General features: G+C 43.1%; 1 protein-coding gene across 4 annotated transcripts in view; it reads right to left on the reverse strand.

Moving 5' to 3' along the window:
* LOC109877976 (SH3 and PX domain-containing protein 2A) overlaps positions 1–22,630 on the reverse strand; it is a 119,669-nt gene that overhangs the window by 17,112 nt on the left and 79,927 nt on the right. For all 4 annotated transcript variants that reach the window (XM_031799239.1, XM_031799238.1, XM_031799237.1 and 1 more), the window contains 2 exons: positions 10,307–10,420; positions 7,708–7,791 (listed from right to left, as the gene is read on the reverse strand). In XM_031799239.1, coding sequence (XP_031655099.1) covers positions 7,708–7,791; positions 10,307–10,420 — 198 coding nt within the window. The remainder of the gene's footprint in view (positions 1–7,707; positions 7,792–10,306; positions 10,421–22,630) is intronic.

The raw sequence follows: 22,630 nt of genomic DNA on the forward strand, positions 1-22,630 counted from the left end.
CCAGTGAGAAATAAAATAATAATAAATCAAGTCAAGAACTGTGTGGAACGCCTGGCTGGGGGGAGTTGTAGTTTTCATTAGGCAAATATTCAAATCTAGTTCAGTGCAGAAATTAGGTAATTAACTACAATGACCATAATCCATTGCACCTGCTGTTTTTGGTGCAGACAGAGTTGGATACACTTTTACTATACACAGACTGCATATACTGCATGAGAGAGGAATATACTCAATGATGAGAGAGAGGGACAGAGACAGTTTGTCAAAGTGTGCCTTATCTACTTTGAAGGACTAGTAAAATTATTTTGTCAGACAGCTCTGCAGCAAACTAAGGCAAGCTAGCTTAGCTAAATAGGGTGATTAAAGACAGTACAATGTGGGGAGAACAGAGATAATGTTGTTTGGCTGTTAGGGCCTGAGAGGAGATGAGATGATGACTTTAAGGAATTCAAGAATTCAAGTCATCACATAAAAACAAAGTAATATACACAAGTGAAATATTATTTCACAGTGATTTTCTATTGATGTCTACCCAATGTGGACCTGACAGAGACAATGGAATATTTTCAATGTTTGGGCAATTGAATGTTCACTATTTTTGGCTTTGGAATTCCCATTAAAATCGTTTTAATGCCATTATTTCACAATGAATGTAATGTTTAAAAAAATAATAATTGAAAACCGTGTTTGTTTTTTATAATCGAACTGAAACCGAACCGACTGCTTGAAATGGTCTGTGCATGCTGCCTCAAGGCGTTGCCTGATAGAAACATGCCTCGCCTGGCATTCATAACACTCATTAACACCTCAGAACAAAAGGAATGAGTAAAGAGGAAGGCCAGGCAAAGATGGGGAGAGAGAGAGAGAGAGAGAGAGAGAGAGAGAGAGAGAGAGAGAGAGAGAGATACATATGAGACACAGAGAGATACATATGAGACACAGAGAGATACATATGAGACACAGAGAGATACATATGAGACACAGAGAGATACATATGAGACACAGAGAGAGAGAGAGATATATACATATGAGACACAGAGAGAGAGAGAGAGAGAGAGAGAAATATACATTTGGGACACAGAGAGAGACATATCTCCCCCCCCCCCCCCCCCCCCATATTACTCAGAGGAGATCTTCCCCACCCTTGAGGAAGAGACATGCCATTTCCAGGCCCAGGGAAATGTGGTCATCTGTGGGGACACAAATGTATGATCACAGCCAAATTACGTTGTTCCTCAAAAGAACAGACATGGAAACAACCACACATTCACAGCTCAGTAAGCTGCACAACATCAGAAATTCATACAGATGGGCCCAAAACAGCACAGAAGAGTACCAGAAAGCAACCTGTAACCAAAATATCCAGACACTCTTAGATACATTTCTGGATACCACATTCACTCACTGTAAAGAAGGCATCAATCTGGCAGTACAAAACATCAACTATATATTCAGACAAATGGCAAAAGAAGCACAATTGAAATTGATAAAAAACAAAACAAAAAAAGAGCACAGATGACAACTGGTTTGATGCTGATTGTAAAATTATAAGGAATAAACTTAATAAACACTATCCAACCAAAAGCACAGAGACCCAAATAATGGTGAATTACGACTTCATTACTGTGAGACTTTAAAACTCTATAAACGTACACTCAGAACCAAAAAAGCACAGTACAACAGCAAGCAGCTGACACTAATTGGAGTCCATAAACACAAACAACTTCTGGCAAAATTGGAAAGAACAAAAAAAATCTAAACAATAGGAATTAGCGATACAAAACGGTGACATATGGACAACCCATTTTAAAACACTCTACAACACCGTTCAAATTGACACTGAACAACGCCAAATTCATGAGAAGTTGAATGGATTAGAAAAAGCTATAAAGGACAATCAAAATCCACTGGACTCCCCAATTACTGACCAGGAGCTCTATAAGAAACTTCAGGCTCTCAAATTTAAAGAGGCATGCGGACCTGATGGCATTCTAAATGAGATGCTCAAACTCACTAGTGCAACATTTCAATTGGCTATATTAAAACTGTTTAATTTGATCCTGAGTGTAGGTTATTTCCCTGACATTTGGAATCAAGGACTCATTAACCCCAATCTTTAAGAACGGACAAATTTGACCCTAATAATTACAGAGGCATTTGTGTGAACAGTAACCTGGGGAAGGTTTTCTGTAGTATTATAAATGTAAGATTTCTAAACTTCCTTAATAAGCACAATGTCTTGAGTAAAAGCCAAATTGGATTTATAAAAAAACATCACACAACTGATCATATTTACACCCTACACACCCTGATAGATAAACATGTCCACCAAAATAATACCAAAATATACGCTTGCTTTATCGACTTCCAAAAAGCATTTGATTCTATTTGTCATACAGGACTGTTTTACAAAGTTATTGAAAGTGTTGTAGGGGGTAAAACATATGACATAATTAAATCAATGTATACTGGCAATACATGCAGCATTAAAATTGATAAGAAAATAACATAATTCTTTAACCAGGGGCGGGGCCTTTGCCAGGGTTGCAATCTGAGCCCTGCACTCTTCAATATTTACATTAACGAATTGGCCACTATTCTAGAAAAATCCTCAGCCCCTGGTGTTAGTCTCCACAATTCCGAAGTTAAATACCTACTCTTCGCAGATGACCTATGCCTGCTGTCACCCCACAGCAGTACTGCCAGACCTGGGCCCTGGCAGTAAACCCCAAAAAGACTAAAATAATGATTTTCCAGAGAAGATCCAGATCTCAGGGGATAGACCAAAGGTCTCAATTGGTACAAAATATATAGAGTACTGTACACAGAGTATGTCCAGAGGAAAACTACAAACAATGCATGCAGGGCAGAATTAGGCCAATATCCACTAATAATAAAAACTCAAAAAAGAGCAATTAAGTTTTGGAAACATCTAAAATACAGTGACCCCCTCTCATATCATTAACAAGCCCTGCAATGCCAAGAGCTGAGCAAAGAAAAGAGTCCCCTCATCCAGCAGGTCCTGGGGCTGAGTTCACAAACCTGTTCTACTAACGCACTGAAGCCTCAGGACCAGAACATCCAATCAATCAGGATAAACCAAATTACAACACAGTCAAAACAAAACTATATTGCTTATTGGGAAACACAAACACAAGCACAAAGCAAAATGCAGTGCTATCTGGCCCTAAATCCTACACCGTGGCTAAATATTTGACCATGGTTACTGATCTAAACCTTAGAAAAACCTTGACAAAGTACTGGCTCAGTGAGCACAGCCTTTTGCCATTGAGATGGGTAGACACAGGAAAACCTGGCTCCCTGTAGAGGAAAGGCTGTGCAACCACTGCACAACAGCAGAACCTGAGACGGAGCTGCATTTCCTGACAAAATGTCAAAAATATAAAACAATTAGAGAGTGTCATTTTCTCAAATTGTTGAATGTATGGTTATTTTGACACTTGGTTATTGTTGTTACTGTTGTCCCGTTGACAATTTGATTCTCATTTTTATTTATTTTTATATTGTAAATATCCAAAATAAGCTTTGCAATATGTACATTGTTGCCAATAAATGCCAATAAAGCGAATTGAATTGAATTGAGAGAGAGAGAGAGAGAAAGAGATACATATGAGACAGAGAGAGAGAGAAAGAGAGAGGGAGAGAGAGATACATTTGAGACACGGAGAGAGAGAAACATATGAGACACAGAGAGAGAGAGAGAGAGAAACATATGAGACAGAGAGAGAGAGAGAGAGAGAGAGAGAGAGAGAGAGAGAGAGAGAGGGAGAAAGAGATACATATGAGACACAGAGAGAGAGAGGGAGAGAGAGATACATATGAGACACAGAGAGAGAGAGAGAGAGAGAGAGAGAGAGAGAGAGAGAGAGAGAGAGAGAGAGAGGGAGAAAGAGATACATATGAGACACAGAGAGAGAGAGAGAGAGAGAGGGAGAGGGAGAGGGAGAAAGAGATACATGAGACACACACGGAGAGAGAGAGAGAGAGAGAGAGAGAGAGAGAGAGAATTAGAGATGTGGAAAAAGGAACAAATTCAAAAACAAAGTTTCCGACCACAGTCAGCAGTATTTTCATGGTGGGATCATTTTGTAGGGTGGAAACAAGGCCTCTAATCCAGAAGTCATAAATTAGTTAGCATGCAGCAGTGTTTCTGATGGTGCTGAAAGCAACACTGGACTGCCAACTGACCTGAAACCCTGGCTGTTAAAATGTGTCAGCCTCAACAGAGGACAATATATCACTACTGTCTGTTTCTGCTGGTTGATGTCTCTAGTACAACATCCTTACACAGGCATGTACTGTACGTTGACCCAGAGTCTCAAGTGAAGTCATCTGGGCGATTGGATATGATATTGGTATAGAATATTGATATCAAGTTTTTGGTGAAATGCCTTTCTTGTTTGCTCTTTCCCGACAATGCAGTAATCAATATCAGTAGTACGACAAAAAAAGAAATATACATGATGTGACATTGACTACCAATTATGCCTCGCGCAATGATTGTCCTGATTCCTCCATGGCAACGGTTACATCAGTGGCTGACACACACAAAAGTGGCTACATCCACTGTTATAGGCTCCTGTCTGTGATTAAAGCCAGGCTTCAGTATGGGCTACTGCCCCACATTCACACTTTCCGCCAGCCCATTCCTCCTGCTGTTACTCCTCTGGGAGAGCTAGCTAACTAACTGTAAATGCTACGCTCAGCTCTGGCTGGAGACTATGGCGGGGCTCTGGCATCCCATATTAGTACATTCACCAAAAGTATCCAAAAGAGCTGGATGTAGTCATCACATGGAAATTGTTGGCTGGGTATTGAACTAGTATTTTTTCTCCTGTGCAGTATAAATAGGACCTGGGGGTTTTCCTGAGAAGCTAAATGTCCCAAGTTATAGATTAGTAAGACTACAAATAGGAAGTGGAGATTTTCCTGGTCAGGTCATGTGGTTAGGAAAAACGGCCATGAAGTATATAGGTCATCTGTATAAAATTCATCAACACAGGCACTAACTCATACCATCTGACACAAGTTCCCCCTGTGTTGGATGAGCTCTGTTGAATCACTTATGTTTATTGTCTCTATGACTGGTCTGGGATCAGAGTTAAGCTATACCAGGTGAGTCACGCCCCATGTATGTTATTGGGAGCCTGGGAAGTTATATGAGTCCCAGGTCAGTTTCAGTAAACAAACAGACAAAAGACAGAGCCAGGTGGGGTGAGTGGGTTAAAACTAATCCTAAAACCAGATGGCTGATCTCTCCTGGTCTTATTAGAGGGATGAGTAATTACTCTGGCTCTAGGTAGGAGTAGGCCACAGACACCGCTCTAGGATCAGCCTCCCCAAATCCTATCTACATCAATGACAGAGAGCATCTAACTGACCTTCAATCAGCGTATATAACAACTTCATCCTTCAATATAGCGACGACTTTTTTGATCAAATATGGTAGAAGTATCCTTTTAACTTAGTATGGCTGGGGGCAGTATTGAGTAGCTTGGATGAATAAGGTGCCCAGAGTAAACTGCCTGCAACTCAGGCCCAGTTGCTAATATATGCATATTATTAGTAGATTTGGATGGAAAACACTCTGAAGTTTCTAAAACTGTTTGAATGATGTCTGTGAGTATAACAGAACAAAAATACGAGAAGAAATCCAACCAGGATGTGGGAAATCTGAAGTTTATAGTTTTTCTACTCTTTGCCTATCGAGTATACAGTGTTTATGGGGTCGAATTGCACTTCCTAAGGCTACCACTAGATGTCAACAGTCTTTAGAACCTTGTTTGATGCTTCTACTGTGAAGGAGGGGGGAATGAGAGGGGATTGAGTCAGTGGTCTGGTAGAGTGGCATAAGCTGACCATGTTCGTTCACGTGAGAGTTAGCTTGAGTTCCATTGCATTTTTGAAGACAAAGGGATTCTCCGGTTGGAACATTATTGAAGATTTATGATAAAAACATCCTAAAGATTGATTCTATACATCGTTTGACATGTTTCTACGAACTGTAATATAACTTTTTTGACTTTTGGTCTGAACTAAGCGATCGCGCATTGAGCATTTGGATTACTGGGCTAAACGTGCCAACAAAAAGTAGGTATTTGGACATAAATGATGGACTTTATCGAACAAATCGAACATTTATTGTGGAACTGGGATTCCTGGGAGTGCATTCTGATGAAGATCATCAAAGGTAAGTGAATATTTATAATGTTATTTCTGACTTCTGTTGACTCCACAACATGGCGGATATCTGTATGGCTTGATTTGTTGTCTGAGCGCTGTACTCAGATTATTGCATGGTGTGCTTTTTCGGTAAAGCTTTTTTTAAATCTGACACAGCGGTTGCATTAAGGAGAAGTGTACCTATAATTCCATGCATAATAGTTGTATCTTTTATCAATGTGTATTATGAGTATTTCTGTAAATTGACGTGAATCTCTGCAAAATCACCGGAGGTTTTGGAACTACTGAACGTAACGCGCCAATGTAAACTCAGATTTTTGTATATAAATATGAACTTTATCGAACAAAACATACATGTATTGTGTAACATGAAGTCCTATGAGTGTCATCTGATGAAGATCATCAAAGGTTAGTGATTCATTCTATCTCTATTTCTGCTTTTTGTGACTCCTCTCTTTGGCTGGAAAAATGGCTGTATTTTTGTGTGACTAGGTGCTGACCTAACATAATCGTTCGGTGTGCTTTCGTCGTAAAGCCTTTTTGAAATCGGACACTGTGGTGCGATTAACAACAAGTTTATATTTTAAATGGTGTAAAATACTTCTATGTTTGAGGAATTTTAATTATGAGATTTCTGTTGTTTTGAATTTGGCGCCCTGCACTTTCACTGGCTGTTGTCATATCGATCCCGTTAGCAGGATCTAAGCCATATAGCCACAGATCTAGGATCAGCTTACCTTCCCCAGATTCTAACCATAACCATTAGAGGATAAATGCAAAGTTGACCTTGGACCAGTTTTGATTAGATACTAGACAATATGAGACATGGGTCTATCAAAGAGAATTCATTATGACTCAACAGCAACTCTCCATTGAGACGTATTCCAGTATTGCAGTGTCCAGGGGAGTTTGGCAACGTGATACATTCAAGAGTGTGAGAACATATCTTTACCAATAAATGTTCACTTAAAACTCAGTCATTAAAATTGAATGGTTCTGAACCTGGAGGGAGTTGTATAAGTACATGAAGAGGCACTACACACAGTAATGTTTAGAGCAGCTTTTAGCCAACAAGGTTGTTACTGTTGTGCTGTCTGAATCAAATACCCCTCATTATCTAATCTGTTTAATGTTAGTACATTATTCTGTGACGCAGAGCAAAATGAAGAAATAATGATCTTTCTAAAAGTAGGGAAAAGTGTGGTAAATGAAACTCGGGGAGCTGAAATCTACACAACCACCCAGTGTGCTGTTTGTGATGTTGGGGAGTTGTTGTTGTAAGCTGGAGTTGTTGTTGGCTGACTGTCATGGATGTAAATTAGTTTTCTTACGATGAAGGAATGAGTGTGTATGTGTGTTGTTCTGAGAGAGGCCACTTGAGAGAGAGTGTGTGTGTGTGTGTGTGTGTGTGTCTGTGTGTGTGTGTGTGTTTGTGTGTGTGTGGGTGTGCGTGCGTGCGTGTGTTTGCGTGTGTGTGTCTGCGGGTGTTGACTGTGTGTTCACCTCGACTCTGCTGGCGGTTCACTATGCCCCCCAAGGTCCATCTGCGGTCCAGTCTCTTCAGATGAGCCTTGCGTCTCTTAGTAACTGATGAGGGGATGGACAGAGAAACCAAAGAAAAACAAAGAAGCGTGAACTTAAGAAGCGTATTACAAAATGAAAGAAGGCAAAAAGCCGTCGTTAGTTAGTCGGATGGTGAAAACATTACATGGAAAGCCAGCAAATAAATGGTCACCATTTTAAGCTATGCATAGTAAATCACATGATTTGTAATAGTGCAGTAGCAAATGTTATTTTTGTAGAAAGAATTGATATTCATTGCTGTCATGATAATCACTCCCGTGGTATTTTTCGTCTCTGTCTTCGGCGTTCACGCGCACGTTTCACAAGTCAAGCAGCTAAACTTCTTAAAGGGTGTGTATTTCTGGGGACTGAGTTATACTGACATTATAAAGGAAGAGTGAGACCACAGATATCCTGAGGACAGTGACAGCTAGGTCATAAACACAGAGGTGTTCCCTTACGAGAGAGAAACTATCGTCTGTCGTATCGTCTGTCATCAAAAGAACAAGCCCCACATTAAAAGAGGAAGTAGTAATTATAGAAATAGAATGCATGGAAAGGGCGCCTCCATTCATTTCTCATTGCCAGGGTTGGAGCTTACAATCCTGTTCTATTCATTCTCTCTCTATGGCAATGATGACATGATGTGTCATAGAAATAGAATGAATAGAAAGGGCGTCTCCATTCATTACAAAATTCCAGGGTTAGAGCTCCCAAGCCTGTTCTATTCATTCTATTGATATGGCACTGATGACATGATGTATGGTACAGTATCATCCAATCTAGTGTCTGGAATACTGAAATCTGTTGGTCTTCAAGGTTCTCACCAAGACTCTATTCTAGAAGGCCAATCTCCGTACATAACGTTTTATGTGTCTGGGACTTTTTAAATGGTCAAGAGATATGCTACATCTTTGTGGCATAGCATCATACTAGCCCCTAGCGCACTGTACACGTGGTTAGCAACTGTACAGGAGAAAATAGATCAGGGTAAATCTTCATGTTAGCCTACCCGTAACAGCTTGCTACGTCCTCTGGTAAACTGTTCCGTTCCAGTCCCCCTTTATACGCAGGGACCACTCGTGCAACACCACTGACTCACGGTAAAGTAAAACAGCCCTTTATGATACTGTCCAACTCGTTGCTGTCTGGTGATGACTCGTCAGTATCCTCCCTTCCTTAATGCATTCCCTAGCGGGACATAAACCAGACTTTCAGAATGGAGAAACGAGTGATGAGGAGGGAGGACCGAATGAAATTACTGTCATCTCTCCCTTCATGGTGGAGGGAAGAGGAGGAGGGAGAAACGGAGGAGTGAGGAGAGGGGGACAGAATCAAATGACTCTCATCTCTCTCTCCCATTGACCTCCTAATTGAAATATCCGATTGGAGACAGCCACAAAGGCAGACGTTATTTCGGGGTAATTCCAATAGACCAGACCTGCCAGGCCCTGTCGTTCCTCCTCAGTGAGCTAGCTACAGTCTGCTATTGGTTTATATGACAGCAGACTGGGGCTTAATGAGTATGAGGGGGAGGGGAGGGGAGACAGGATAGCTACCTGAGATATGAGATAAGCAGTGGTGTGTGAAAACTGAGTCGACAGGCTCTAATAGGGAAGGTGTTGATAGAGGAGTGTTTTGTAGGATGGGATGTATGTATGTATGTATGTATGTATGTATGTATGTATGTATGTATGTATGTATGTATGTATAGTATGTGTGTGTGTCTGCATTTCCTCTCTGTGTGTGCCTGTCTCAGATCCCTAGGTATTTCCAGGCTCCAGCTACATTACCTTATTTTTCCTTAAAGGCTATCACAGACTTTCAATACCAGCCCAGTACGTCCGTCTCTCTCTCTCCCTCTCTCTCTCTCTCTCTCTCTCTCTGTGGAGTGACTGCAGTCTGCAATAAGTGGAGCTGGGGGCCACGGCAGCTGCAGAGGACCTGTCATCACATGCTGGGATGTGGCGTGCCAGTTTACAGTGTAACAGTGCCATGGGCCAGTGCGAGGATCATAAAGCAATGTGTCTTAATCAGGGACAGGGAGAGAGCCTTACATACCTTGGTGGCAGTCTCTGACACACAAAGCATTACGGCATCATGACTACACTATACCAGGTAGTTTCCGTGGGTTACTAAAACCGATGGAAAACAGAGGTAATATGACTTCAACGGTGGGGGAGTGCATGTATGTGTGTATGTCTGTGTGTGCATGTCTGCCTGCCTGGGTGTAACACACAACTAAGGCGCTACAGTGTCATCCCAAAGCACCAAAAGGGAAGGGAGCTTGTTCTCTAGTGAGAACAAGCTCCTTCAAACAATCAGACTAAACATTATTGCAAAAAAAAAAAAAAGAGGTCATGACAAAACGAGACTCCTTCGGGAAACAGACACTGGGTTCGTTACAGTGTCTGTTTCCTGCTCTGATTCTGGTCCTCGAGGTTCCCGCTGTCCAAGCACAATTAGTTGTCATACCTAAGGCCTTAGCAACGATGGTAGTGATATTTAGCAGGGAGAATGGCCGGCGTGTGTGTGTTACCTTCTCCTGTCCTGACGGTGCTAAGTTCCAGGTCGTCTCTAGTGCCGTTCTGTGAGTCCAGGTATGTGGCCGGCACCCAACCCTGCTCCTCGGCTGTACTAACGAACCACCAACCTATAACAAAGAGACACACACACACATTAGTTTGTGCAGAGCCACATGGAGACACACACACATTCTTTAAACACTATGACACAGAAAGAAAATAGACAGACACACACACAAACACGCACACACACCAGCCATTCTCCCCGCTAAATATCACTACCATCGTTACCAAGGCCTTAGGCATGACACCTAATAGTTGGGCTTGGACTCCAAACACACTTACACATGTTGATTTACATTCAATAATGGAAACATGTCATCGTTCTAGTTCCTTCATCCGCAGCAGTTTGCGAAGGATATAAATTACAATAACTGTTCTACATTCCCAAAGAACTCCAGAATTGATCGGGTGTTAGTGTTTGTCTTGGCCCAGGATTTAATTTATATCTGCTACATAGAGAGGAGTGAAGTGATGTAACCAGGGAACTTTTCACCTGCTTGGAAAGCTGCTATCATTACAAAACCACCAATTTCAGAGTAGCAGTACTGATCATGGATCAGTTGTTCATTTTAAATCATAATGATTGAGATTATATGGACACGGAAAACCTGATCCTAGATCAGCACTCTAGGGTTAGGTTCACGTTTGAGGGACAGGGAGAGAGCCCATATGTGCCCAGAGTGCAGAGGACACTAAGGCTCAAGGAGGTAGAAGTTGTCCCTGAACCACAGATCTAGGATCAGATGACCATAACTGAGTTCTAACCTGAAACCATCAAGGGGATTAAATAAGAGCTGACCCTGTATCAGTGCAATGGTTAAGGATTGACTTGAAACTCAGTCTCAACAACACAAAAATCCTAGTCTAGTACTTCGAGAGGTGTTTGTGGGACAATACATCTTTTTGATTCGAATTGACTCACCTCTACCTAGACCTGATTGAATGCAAAAACACCTGTCAAATTGGGAACCAAACCAAACCGAAACTCAGGAAACGGGAGAGGAAAAGAAGCCATCGATCCCTCCCTGACAAGTTAGCATGTGTCTTTGTGTTTTAGTTCTGCAGCGGTAGCACAAATCCAGATTCTCCGACCGTCTATTCGAAGCTCGGAAGCTCCCCAAGCATTTCATCCGTAACATTTGGGTTCAAAGTGGACTATTCAGAGTTGTAAATAGTAGGGAAGCTGCCTTTCAGTGAACCTCAAAGATACAGGATAATTTCTGACATTCTGCAGGCTATAACGCACCCAGACGTACGCCATATGCTAACACACACAGGCGCACTCCTGACGGATGCACAGATGTACACAATCACAATAACTCACACGCTCTGACAGTATGAAAGAGAAGAGAGTGAGGCAACGAGCACAACAATTGTTTTCTCTCCAATAGAGTCCAAAAATCAGCTCTTGACTATATTAACAGTCATATGGTGAGGTCCTATAATGGGGTTTGATACCACATAGTGCGCGCACACACACACACACACGCACGCACGCACACACACAGGCTTGAGTAAATCAAGTCCTCACACGCCCCATTTTATGTCCCTGCAAGACACGCCAAGTCACATTGGGAAATGAGACCTATTTGACCCACATGGAAAATATGTCTGATTACAACAGTTTCTTCATCGGAAAAAAAGAACGTTGGTCATTGGTAGGGTTGCGAAATTCCAGTAACTTCCCAAACATTCCTTGGTTTTCCGTAAATCCAGGTTGGAAGGTACTCATAACACAAGACTACTATAGCGTATACTATGTTTGAAGCTTTGAATGGTCCACCACAGTGTTTGAGGCTTCAACCCATAGGCATGGTCTAAAAGGCATTGAAGTTCAAAGTAGGTCCCACTGTAGACATCACAGCAGAGTCTGGGGTCTGACAGCGGACAGCACAGTGAGTTTGGAAACCTGTCAGAATCGGTTGGCTTCACAAAATGCTAATAACGCTATGCAAATGATGCTATGCTAATGTTTAGCCTAGCGAAAACGCTAACGTTGGACTGACTGTAGAAGCATAGGTTCTCCTCAGTGCTAACTGCCAACGTGAATTTGACATTGTGACATTGATGCTATGCTAATTCATTATTATGCTGCTGTAGGCTAGCTAGATCCTAGACTGAAAATATGTTTTGATGAATGGCACTCAACACATATAGCAGTGAGATGAGAGGCAGCACGGTAGGGCCCTCCTTTCTTTTTTAAAGTCCTACAGTCAATGTGTGAAACATGCTCCCTCGTTAAAAATTGCCAATACCATACGAAACACATTCACTTTTATTGTGCCAACTCAATGGAAGTTGCCCATAGTTTTAGCAAAGAGACTTTATAGATCAGGTTACCGCAACTGTTCAAAAGGAAATAATCCACAACCCATCCACCTTTATGGAATTCGTCCATAGTTCAGCAAAGAGACAATTCAGGAGCCATTTTCTTCAAAAGATCACCTGACTTGACAAGCGGAGGATATACAGTCTCCTAAATCCCTATGTGACAGGGTCCTGGTGAGCGGCAGCCATTATCAGCTGCATGTGTGAGCTGCTACAGCGGTGTATCACTGCCTACCTAGAAGGGGCCTCTCCCAGGCTGACAGACACCACAGGGCTTTGACAAGGCCCAGCTCCCCTATACATTCATCTCCCAGGCTGACAGACACCACAGGGCTTTGACAAGGCCCAGCTCCCCTATACATTCAGCTCCCAGGCTGACAGACACCACATGGCTTTGACAAGGCCCAGCTCCCCTATACATTCAGCTCCCAGGCTGACAGACACCACATGGCTTTGACAAGGCCCAGCTCCCCTATACATTCAGCTCCCAGGCTGACAGACACCACAGGGCTTTGACAAGGCCCAGCTCCCCTATACATTCAGCTCCCAGGCTGACAGACACCACATGGCTTTGACAAGGCCCAGCTACCCTATACATTCAGCTCCCAGGCTGACAGACACCACAAGGCTTTGACAAGGCCCAGTTCGCCTATAAATGCAGTTCTGGAGAAAGTCAGATGTGGTAAAAGAGCAGAGAAATTAGAAACAGAAAGGCTGCTGGATCTCATCACACATAGGCAGTTACCAGAGTGGAGAGAGACTGTGGAGGAGAGAGAGACCAGAGAGAGAAAGCCAGGGAACGTTCTCATATGTTCCAACCAACTACTGTCCGTGTGTCAAAATTTTCCAGGAAACTCACTCTGTCCAACTGCAATATGGACAGAAGCTGGTTCTTTCTCTTCTCTCTTATCTCTCTCTTTCAGGACAGTTGTTAGTAGGAAGTTAGTTGGCGTTCTCTCTTTCTGGCCATGCCATTGAGCCTCCAGACAGACAGAATATAAACGCTGTTTTCCCAGAGAAGAGAGAAGACATCCCCCTTGCAGAAGAGTCAGGGTCAGGGTTTGCCCATTCACACAGTGGAAGCCAATTGGCTTGGCGGCTCAATTAGGCTCCTAGAGATGTATCATGGGATCGAACTGTTTACGTGGCATGGTCGGATGTTGACCATGTCTGTTGTGTCCTTTCTGTTTGTTGGCGGGGTTTGTTGTGTTTTGTGTGTGAAAACATTTGAGAAAACGTTTCACATAGCCTGGGGTGTTCGAGCGGTCGACGCGACTGCCTCTGGATAACAAGTACTAACGCAGCGAGCGTGGGTTCAAATCTGACCCACCACTTTAGCAATTCCTCTCCTCCTATAAACTTCTTTCTATCTATCCTGTCCAATAAACAAAGAAAACATGTTTCTTTTCTGGAGTGGGACAGCCACACCACCTAAACGATGAGTTAATCATAAAATGCTACCAGAGCTGTCATTGGAGGCATACATGTCTTGTTTGATTACAGTGGCCAACATGACCATATTACCTCAACCATGAATGTAATAAGCATTGCTGACGGTCAGTTATTTTAAATGGCTATATGTTCTAAAATAGCTATATGTCTTGCTTCACTGTACTGCACGTGTATGGAATACATTACAGTGCAGGTGGACAAGAGAGAGATTGAAGGGGAAATCTGTGATTCAAACAACATCAAATAAGACCATGTTTTCCTCGAAAGGTTATGAATCTTAGAACATGGAAAATGTGGGGGAAAAAGTGTCATTCTCCAGCAGGGATGAGACGCGGGCGGGGGGGGGGGGCAGCTGTAATAATGAACAGGCAGTAGAGTAGAAAGTAAAAGGGGATGGGCTGTTGTTTCAACAGGTTTCAGTCATCATGGCAGTGTTATTGGTTGTGTGTGTGTGTCCACTGGGCACTTCCCCGTCCAAAACCACCACAGAACCTTTCCTTTCACTTTCTTTATTTGGCCTGATGGAAACCGTGCTTAGGCTGAGTTCACTCGACTTCAAACAACGCAGTAAAAAGGCATTTAGAGGAATACGATTGCTCATTTCCTGTCTAAGTACGATCCGTTTATTGTACAGGTGCCTTGTCAAAACTAAATCAGACCACTTTTTAGGCCGCCTTTGACTATAATAAACACTAGATTCTGGGTCCGGGTTGTTTCCTGACAGAAATGACCCAGGTTGCTCTACTTAATCAGATTCATGATGTGGAACTAAAGATAACTATCTTAAAAGGTCAAACAGTGAGAGCTGCTAAACCTTCTTAACAATGACAGTACTCATGCTGGTTTAACCCAGACATTAATGAGTAGTCTAGGTTGGGTTTAGCAGAGTGGAGTGCTTTCTTCCGCTTTCCCTTTCTCTCTCTCTCCATCTCCCCATTCACTAAGTGAGAATAAGGTCACATGGGAGACAAATGCTATAGTAATTGTGCAGAACATAGTCATCATTGGCTGGTAAACGCCTACTAGGGAGAGAAAGATGGAGATAGAGAGAGTGGGTGACAGAGAGAGAGAGAGAGAGAGAGAGAGAGAGAGAGAGAGAGAAAGAGAGGAGAGAGAGACAGAGGGCGATCATTTAAAAATAGAGAGAGAGAGACAGAGTGAGAGTGAGACAGAGAGAGAGAGAGAGACAGAGGGTGATCATTTAAAAAGAGAGAGATGGAGAGGGAGAGACAGAGACAGAGAGAGTGTGAGAGAGAGTGAGAGTGAGAGAGAGTGAGATCAGTAGGGAGCTAAAGTGAGGGATACACGGAGAGAGAGCGAGAGAGAGGGAAAGAGAGAAAGAGTGAGAGAGAGGGAAAGAGGGAGAGAGAGGGAAAGAGAGAAAGAGCGAGAGAGAGGGAAAGAGAGAGCAGATGTTTGGCCAGGGCTTCAAAGCGGGGACTATTCCAAGCACTTCCCCGTCCAAAACCACCACAGAACCTTTCCTTTCACTTTCTTTATTTGGCCTGATGGAACGGAGAAATGGGACGGGGCTATCAAAACGTTTCGTCAAACGACACTTATTTCAAACGTGCCTTTGAGGAAACCAAGGGATCCCGCGACGCGATTGTGTTACTCATTTCATTGCTTTGCCATAATGAACAACAGATCTGACGTGTGATACGAGCTCTGAGTTGGATGCGGCTGAGCCCGACTCAGGAAGACAGAATATTGAATTGAACCACAACGTGCGCTTTCTGCAGAGTAAGCAGAACTAAGGGACACAGAAAGCTGAGGCTTAAAATAGAACCATAATAATTACGGAGGCTCGGGAGGTCTAAACCGAGACTGGAGAATCAGGCCTGGAAGGCAGAGACTATTCTCATCCTTGTGTCTAATCACACAAACCCTGTGGTGAGGAAGATACTGTATAGGTTGCAAGAAAGTATATACGTAATCAAATCTGAAGCTAATACGGAACGAGATTATACAATTTTTTATTAAGTTTGTTTGTATTTTAACTATGATCTTGTCTCATCGCTGCAACTCCCCAACGGGCTCGGGAGAGGCGAAGGTCGAGTCATGCGTCCTCAGAAACATGACCGGCCAAACCACGCTTCTTTACACCCGCCCACTTAGTCAGCCTGCAGGCGCCCGGCCCTCCACAAGGAGTCGGGTAAAGCGCGATGAGCCAAGTAAAGCCCCCAAGGCCAAACCCCCCAACCCGGACGACGCTGGTCCAATCGTGAGCCGCCCTATGGGGCTCCTGGTCACGGCCAGTTGTGACACAGCCTGGGGTCGAACCCGGGTCTGCATTGATGCGTCAAGCACTGTGATAAAGTGCCTTAGACGGCTGCGCCACTCGGGAGGCCTGAACGAGATGATTTAATTAGGGAAATTGGATGAAAATCCCATCAAGACCTCCAAGTCGATACAGTATATGATGTGATAAACGCCTAGTTAGGCCTCAGGGATATGATTTTGTTGGATGGGATCAAATGAAGAACAGACAAAATCCCTCTAATGACATCAGAGTCTTTTAATAACAAGTTCCTTTGAACACATTTTCGTTCCCTTTAGTGTGAACTTTGTTTGAAAAGATGGTGTAGCGAATTGGCAACGTAAAGAGACATAAAACATCCCATCTATAAAAATCACCCAAGACAGGATACATCAAAGCATCGTCTGATCATTCTAACTGAGGGGAAGTTATGAGGAAACCTGAATCCTTTAGCTGGTCGGTTCCTTCCTAGAAAGTCACCGTTTTTTTTTCGAGGACCCAAATCTTTATTGACAATGTCTAACGGGGCGGTAGACAGAGGAACTCACATCCCACTGTGGAGATTGTGTTACCTTGCTTTAAGTTTTCATAAAACATGGGGGTTTGGTTACTGTTAGCTGTGTTACAAGTGGAAGGGGATAGCATGTCGGAAGGAAGTTCATTAGACCGTGTTGTCTAAATATCACACTCAGCATGCCTGTGCTAAGTCCCCAGTCCTTGAACCGCTGTGTGTATGTGTGGGTGTGTGTGTGTGTGCGTGCGTGTGAACCGCTGTGTGTGTGTTTGCGTGCGTGCGTGTGTGTGAACCGCTGTGTGTGTGTGTGTGTGCGCGTGCGTGCGTGCGTGCGTGTGTGTGTGAACCGCTGTGTGCGCGCGCGCGCGTGGGGGGGGATTGTGTTCAGGGTTTGGGTTACGGGTTAAGGTTAGGATTATGGTAAGGGTTGGGTTAAGGAAAATAGCATTTTTTATTTAAATACATTTTAGGTCACCCCGAGGATAGAAGAACATAACGTGTGTATGTGTGTGTGTGTGTGTGTGTGTGTGTGTGTGTGTGTGTGTGTGTGTGTGTGTGTGAGAGACCCATCTCAAAGCTTCCTTCCAGCTAAGTACCCCCTGTGTCATGCTTATTGAAACAGGCTGGCCATTTCAAAGCAGTGGAGGTGCGGCTTACACTAAGCTAGCTTTAGTCATGCATATGCTAATGGCAACAAGCTCTATTTCAAAAACCTGTAGGTTAGTCTTTTGGCCAGCTACGACCTTTCATGTGACCCTATCTATACAGAAGATTCTAAAGGGCTTATAGGTAACCTCTCTGTTGAGTCGATTGACGTAGATTAGCAACTCTTGTGCCTCTGGGTGAAAAGCTACGCTAACGCTACGGGTAGCATGTATAGTATGACTAATAGCCAGCTACACTATCTGTTGGCTTATAGCTATCTCTTGGCTTATAAGTATTACTTCCTGATTGAAGCTGGCTATCCATTTTAACAGCCTGACCAGGACATCCTTTAAGCAAACCCCTCTAGTGCTAAACGCTCTTTGATTGAAGCTGTCTGTCTGATTTGATTGCCTAGAGGTGAGGCGACACAACTTTTAAAGGAAGTTGTAGGATCTACATTTGAGTGAGTTTTGCTACAGCAGGAACATAATCATGCAGCAGGAAATTAGAATTATTATATGGATTATAACATTTACATTTTGTAGGGGTTGATACATTTTTCCTAAGGGAAAATCAAGTCTGATATTTCAAAGTGGAAATTACATCCTTTTTAAACCTCAAATACAATACAAGGTTCTGTACGGAAAGTTCTCCTGCAACAGGGTGATCAAATTAATATCCTACATCTGTATGGCCTCTTGTGTGTGAGGCCTTGTCTTCAGCAGCTCTCTGGCCAAGATTCTGACAGTTTACAACCTTATCGGCGTGACTGAAGACAGAAGAGCAGGCTAGGCTGTCCGTTTCAAATGTAGCCTCAAGGTGAGACTAGCGCTAAGCTAGCTGTAGCCTGAGTGATGGAGTGTAAGATTTGACACAAATGGAGTTCCTCCCTATGGAAAACTTGGCCCAGTGCTTCCCCCTACTAAAGCTGACCTACACAGGGCCCCAGGCCAAGGCAAACAACACCCACATCCCAGACCAGCCAAAACTCAGTCAGAACTGGGTAGATTTCAGGAAAGAATATGTGGGTTAGTGGGGGCTATGCCAAACTAACTTTCTCCGCTGTTGGCACAGCAGGCAGGCAGCGAGAGAGGGGAGGTGGGGGTGGTGTGTGTGTGCGTTTGAGCCTGTGTGTGTTTATGCGTGCGTGTTTGCATGTGCATACATAATTTCACGCATGTGTGAGTACATGACCATGTGTGTGAATGTGTGTTTAGGCGGGTTTTGTACGGTAAGCGTGCCTAAGCTCTTTAGGACTATGGTGACAAATTCCCCCTTCAACCTGGCAAAGATCGCATAGAGAGTGAGGCGAGGGGCAAATGTCTTCTCCGGCTGGGTTTGTGGGCTGAGGGAGCGGCACAGTAACCCAGAGGGATCTTGTTTGCTGCATAGCATCACAGTCCTCCTGCAAGATCCATTAGGCCGGGGTAAGCACACAGAAAATAGGGGAATTTTCCATATTCAGCCACAGTATGGAGCCACAGCATGGAGGCCCAGTTGCATTGATTAACCAGTCATTTTCGTGAAACTATGGCATCAGATTTGTTAGCGTATGGTCAACAATAACAGTGCCAAAACTGAACAAATTAAGACCGACCAGTCTTCAAAGACAATTTTATATAATATACATTTCATATCATTCACCTACAGTTGAAGTCAGAAGTTTACATACACCTTAGCCAAATACATTTAAACTCACAATTTTCTCACAATTCCTGACATTTAATCCCAGTAAAAATTCCCAGTCTTAGGTCAGATAAGATCACCACTTTATTTTAAGAATGTGAAATGTCAGAAAAATAGGAGAGAGAATGATTTATTTCAGCTTTTATTTCTTTCATCACATTCCCAGTGAGTCAGAAGATTACATACACTCAATTGGTATTTGGTAGCATTGCCTTTAAATTGTTTAACTTGGGTCAAACGTTTCGGGTAGCCTTCTACAAGTTGGGTGAATTTTGGCCCATTCCTCCTGACAGAGCTGGTGTAACTGTGTCAGGTTTGTGGGCCTACTTGCTCGCACACGCTTTTTCAGTTTTGCCCACAAATTTTCAATGGGATTGAGCTCAGGGCTTTGTGATGGCCACTCCAATACCTTGACTTTGTTGTCCTTAAGCCATTTTTCCACAACTTTGGATGTATGCTTGGGGTCAATGTCCATTTGGAAGACCCATTTGTGACCAAGCTTTAACTTCCTGATGTCTTGAGATGTTCCTGATGTCTTGACAAGCCTGCCCCTTTTTCCTACAAACATAATGATGGTCATTATGGCCCAACAGTTCTATTTTTGTTTCATCAGACCAGAGGACATTTCTCCAAAAAGTATGATCTTTGTCCCCATATGCAGTTGCAAACCGTAGTCTGGCTTTTTTATGGTGGTTTTGGAGCAGTGGCTTCTTCCTTGCTGAGTGGCCTTTCAGGTTATGTTGATATAGGACTCTTTTAACTGTGGATATAGATACTTGTACCTGTTTCTTCCAGCATCTTCACACGGTCGTTTTACTGTGCTGTTGTTCTTGGACTGATTTACACTTTTCGCACCAAAGTACATTCATCTCTAGGAGACAGAATGCGTCTCCTTCCTGAGCGGTATGACGACTGCGTGGTGTTTATGCTTGCGTACTGTTGTTTGTACAGATGAACGTGGTACCTTCAGGCCTTTGGAAATTGCTCCCAAGGATGAACCAGACTTGTGGAGGTCTTGGCTGATTTCTTTGATTTTCCCATGATGTCAAGCACAGAGGCACTGAGTTTGAAGGTAGGCCTTGAAATACATACACAGGTACACCTCCAATTGACTCAAATTATGTCAATTAGCCTATCAGAAGCTTCTAAAGCCATGACATTTTCTGGAATTTTCCAAGCTGTTTAAAGGCACAGTCAACTTAGTGTATGTAAACTTCTGACCCACTGGAATTGTGATTCAGTGAATCGTAAGTGGAATAATCTGTCTGTAAACAATTCTTGGGAAAATGACTTGTGTCAAACTATAGTTTGTTAACAAGAAATGTGTGGAGTGATTGAAAAACGAGTTTGAATGACGCCAACCTAAGTGTTTGTAAACTTCCGACTATATCATGATGATAACAACTTTGCAGGAAGCACAATAAACTGATTCCTCAATATAACTTCTGGTCACACGTGACGTTTTTCACATCTGAGGCCTCTTCCCTCCAGACTCTCTGTGATTTCCCATGTCCAAGGAATGACCAGGACACTGGCCCATACATAGCCTCCACGCCTCCTTTTCTCCTCCTCTTTCCCTCCTTTCAAGAGGATTCTGGCGTGTCCACCTCCTTGCCCTTCCATAAATCTCCCTTTACTAGATAGTAGCTCGTAAATCTCACAGCCAAAACTCATGACATCAGCACACACCCACCAAACATACACTCAAAGGCACACACACGCGCACACAAACACATTGTACAGTCTCACGTGGCGATACTGGCATCGTGTTGACACTATACAGGGGAACAGCCGGCGTTGAACTAGAGCCGATAACTTCTCGCAGTAGGGGTAGGGTATAACAATAACATCCGACTCGGGATTAGAAACCCGCGACTATCGAGGTAAACAGTACGTGAAGCGGGAGAAATGGATGCTGCAGTAAAGTGGTTTTACTGCAGTGGATGTTTTTTTTCAATGGCTGTTGCTTGACCCGAACCATTCCTAACTGCATATATGATATACTGTGTAGAGATTGTATGGGAGAGGGGAATAAAAAGAGTCTGGATGAGATTGGTGGAAGAATAACTAGAGGTAGAAGCTAACTTAAAAGCATGAGTTGTCATAATGCCGAGATGCATTGTGTTAGGAACATTAAAGCAACATTAAAACAACATTAATGAAATAGGGTGTCGAGTAAATTGGGAGATTGCAATGTTAAATTACCGCCCGTGTTTCTGCGATCAAAAGGTCAAAGGACATAAACAAGCAGAGCTGTGGAGACTCCAAGTTGGCAATAAAGCGCTGAAAAAGGTGACAGGGTTTCTGGGATATACAAGGCACTAGGACTTGTTTGGTTTGGCATAGCCTGCCAATGATGTCATCGTAGATCGTTGTTCTAGTTCTTTGGCCTAATGGTGGAGAGGTATGGAGACGTTTGAGCATGTTTACAGTAACCTTCAACTCCAATGACAGTCATTACACAGCTTGTTTCCTTATGAATTATATTTTGTTTGTTTTTCCTGCACTTTTGTACTGAAACTGTCTGAGATTTTATGGATTTTTTCAGGTTTAGTCCGTGCGCTAGTTTGAGTATATGAGCGTTCAGCTCCGGTGACAGAACAGCTTGTTTTCTTATTTGTTTTTATGTTTTTGTATTGAAACTGTCCGAGTACTGAATATTTAAGGATCTTGTCCTAGTTTAGTTTTAATGTGCCCGATCGTGGGGGTGTTTGGGGTTTCCAATGCAGTGTGTCAGTGCCACCAATAATTGTATCATTATGGCGTGGTTTTGGCATACGCACAGGCAATTAACGTTTGAATATTCATCAAACAAAATATATAATGACTCTCACTCTAGCGCGTGACTCTTACAAAATCTCTGGGAATCGACGCCTCATCAAGTCACATATCTCTCAAAACATAACTCAATGCAGCTTAAAGGCTGACCGTACGAAACCTCACAAAAGAGACTGAGAAGAGAGACATCTTAGTCATTTAGCGGACAATCTTCGCTAAAGGGACTTTGGACGATCAGTTCATTTGACTAAGATGGGTAAAAACAACCACATCTCACACTCAATGTGGTACTGCAGGTCCCAGCGTCCACATTGTCAGATGACATTAGGTTTCCCCATTCGCCATGTATGACCTTGCATACATTGAATACTCACAGAAGAAGATCAGCATTGCAAAAACATCTACCCCTCTCTTCCCATACGGAGTCTGGCGGAACTGCCGCTTTGGCTGGCGAGGACAACTGTCTCACTGTACCGACAATGAATGGAATGAGAAATACTGCAAAAAGCTGTTCAGACAGCCTGATGTCGAAAACACATGGGGCTGAAAGAGTGTGTGTGTGTGGGGGGGGGGGGGTCAACCGTTGCAGGATAGTGGGTTGCTGGGTCGATT

Source organism: Oncorhynchus kisutch, linkage group LG20, assembly GCF_002021735.2.
Source record: "Oncorhynchus kisutch isolate 150728-3 linkage group LG20, Okis_V2, whole genome shotgun sequence".
Taxonomy (NCBI): Eukaryota; Metazoa; Chordata; class Actinopteri; order Salmoniformes; family Salmonidae; genus Oncorhynchus; species Oncorhynchus kisutch.